Source organism: Nicotiana tabacum, chromosome 1 (genome assembly GCF_000715075.1).
Source record: "Nicotiana tabacum cultivar K326 chromosome 1, ASM71507v2, whole genome shotgun sequence".
Lineage (NCBI taxonomy): Eukaryota > Viridiplantae > Streptophyta > Magnoliopsida > Solanales > Solanaceae > Nicotiana > Nicotiana tabacum.
This window is the reverse complement of record NC_134080.1, coordinates 4,574,956-4,577,071: the sequence shown is the minus strand read 5'-3', so window position 1 is coordinate 4,577,071 and position 2,116 is coordinate 4,574,956. Positions and strand designations below refer to the sequence as shown.

At 34.4% G+C, this 2,116-nt stretch overlaps 1 protein-coding gene across 1 annotated transcript; it reads left to right on the top strand.

Annotated features, from left to right (window-relative positions):
- Window positions 1–925: 925 nt before the first annotated feature.
- LOC107814866 (uncharacterized) lies at window positions 926–1,733 on the top strand. The gene has a single exon (XM_016640359.2). It carries the CDS (start codon window positions 1,001–1,003, stop codon window positions 1,502–1,504), a length of 504 nt encoding a protein of 167 aa, XP_016495845.1. The 5' UTR covers window positions 926–1,000; the 3' UTR covers window positions 1,505–1,733.
- Window positions 1,734–2,116: the final 383 nt, after the last annotated feature.

Genomic DNA, 2,116 nt, shown 5'->3' with positions numbered 1-2,116 from the left:
CGGTATAAATTATTTTTGTAAATTATATGAACTTTGACTAATATTTTAAAATATTTTTTTATCATATTAAAGTGATCTAACTCAATTTAACTTAAAATATTAGTCAAATTAACTATCGAAAAATACCAACATAAATTAGAACAAAGTAATAAATGCCACTATTATAATCCATTCTATTCTATAAAAACCTCTAGAACCCTTGATCTTCCCTATGTTTATCTTCATCCGACCCCGTGAAAATTGACTATCTTTTTCTTAAATGCCAAAATCGTTCATTCATTCTTAATTAATGCTCCTTCAACTATACGAAATCAATGGCGGAGCCAGAACTTTTGTTAAGGGGTGTCAAAATATGTGAAAGTAAATATGTGAGAAATTTATCATATGAAACCCTTCAATTTCTTAGAGCCCGTTTAGCTTAGCTGATTTATAGTAGCTGATAAGCATTAGGTGCTGAAAAACACTTTTAAGTGCCGAAGCTGATTTAAAAATAAGCAGTTACGTGTTTGGATAAAAGTGCTGAAATTAATAATAAGCAATTGAAGAACTGGGTATACGACGAGTTTTGTTTTAAAAATAAGTATTTTAGGAATAGAATAGTAAATATTTTGGTCAAACCTAAAGTGCTTATAAGCTGAAATTTGATAAGTTGGGGGAGACCAACTTATGACTTTTGGCTTATTTTTAGCTTATAAGCACTTAACTTATAAGCATTTTTAATTTTACTAAACGCGTAAATAAGCCAAAAAGTACTTATGAGCCAGTTTGACCAGCTTATAAGACTTAGTCAAACACCCTCTTACTCCCCACAACCCCACCCCACCCCCAAGTTCTCCCCACCAATACTCGTTTTAGTCAAAGCCAACACGTTAAAATCTTACTCGCCACAACATAAAAACGAAATTTCCTCCTAAGTCCCTCAACACAATTTCCCATATATATAAATCTCAAAATCTTCCTCTTATTCTCTCCATATATCTTCCATAATAAACACCAACTGATGGCAAAAACTCCAGAAAAAAACTTACCCCAAAAAATGGCAGCATCAAACAAAACTCCCATTTGGGATTGTGGAAGTTCACTCTACGACTCTTTCGAATTAAAATCATTCGAACGTCAACTCGACTCCGCCATAGCTTCTAGAAGTCTCTCTATGCCTCATTTACCCGATCGCCGTATTCTTATTCCATCTTCTAACTCGCAACAACAACAAGAACAACAACAAACTCAACCCATTTCCAAAAAGAGTTCGAAAATTTCTAGATCTTTCCAGAAACTTCTGAAATCCTTGTTCAGACAAAAGCAGAACAATAGTCCGCTCTTTTCGGGACATAAACAGTCAATTGGAGATGGTTTTTATGTTATTTATGATAAATCTGGTGCACTTACGACGATTCCAGAAGGTCCGGAGTGTGATAATCTTTCGCCGGAAATTAAGTCGTTGGTTAGAAGAACGGGTTCTGAACGATTTACGGTGGCTTCTATTGGTATTTCATGTGCTTAATAATTAGTTATTAGTTTTAATTGTAGTAGTTAGAGACTAATGACTAATATGTATAGGGTGGTTAATTAAGTTCAGCAGTCCAATAATATGTTTAGTTTCTGTTTTTGGAATATTATTGATGCTAGTCTTATAACTCAAATTTGAAGTTTTCATGGCGTACGATGTAGTACTTCTATGTGACATCATGATTCCAAGAATATTGGTTGATCATTTTGGTACGACTTACAAATTTGCACCATTTTTCTTTAATTGAAAATTGTGAATTTGTGATTTATTTTTGGTTTCATATCAAACATATGTTGGTGCCTTTTTGCACATTAACCAAAACGATATTGGTATTTTCCATTGCCATGTTTCTTTTATCATACATGACTCCAAGCTATATTGTGAGTCGGGGTTAAGGTTTTGTATAGGGCAGTTTGGTGCACGAAATATCGCGTGTTTATGCAGGATCCAGGAAAGGACAAAGTTATGATTCGAACATGCAGTCTTCGGGCTACGGGACGATAAGTCGACCAATTCCTTCACCTTTCTCTTCTCTTTCTTTCAATGATGATCAGAGGCGGAGTCGGTTATGATCTAATCACTGAACCCTAGCTTGTTGTAGTTATT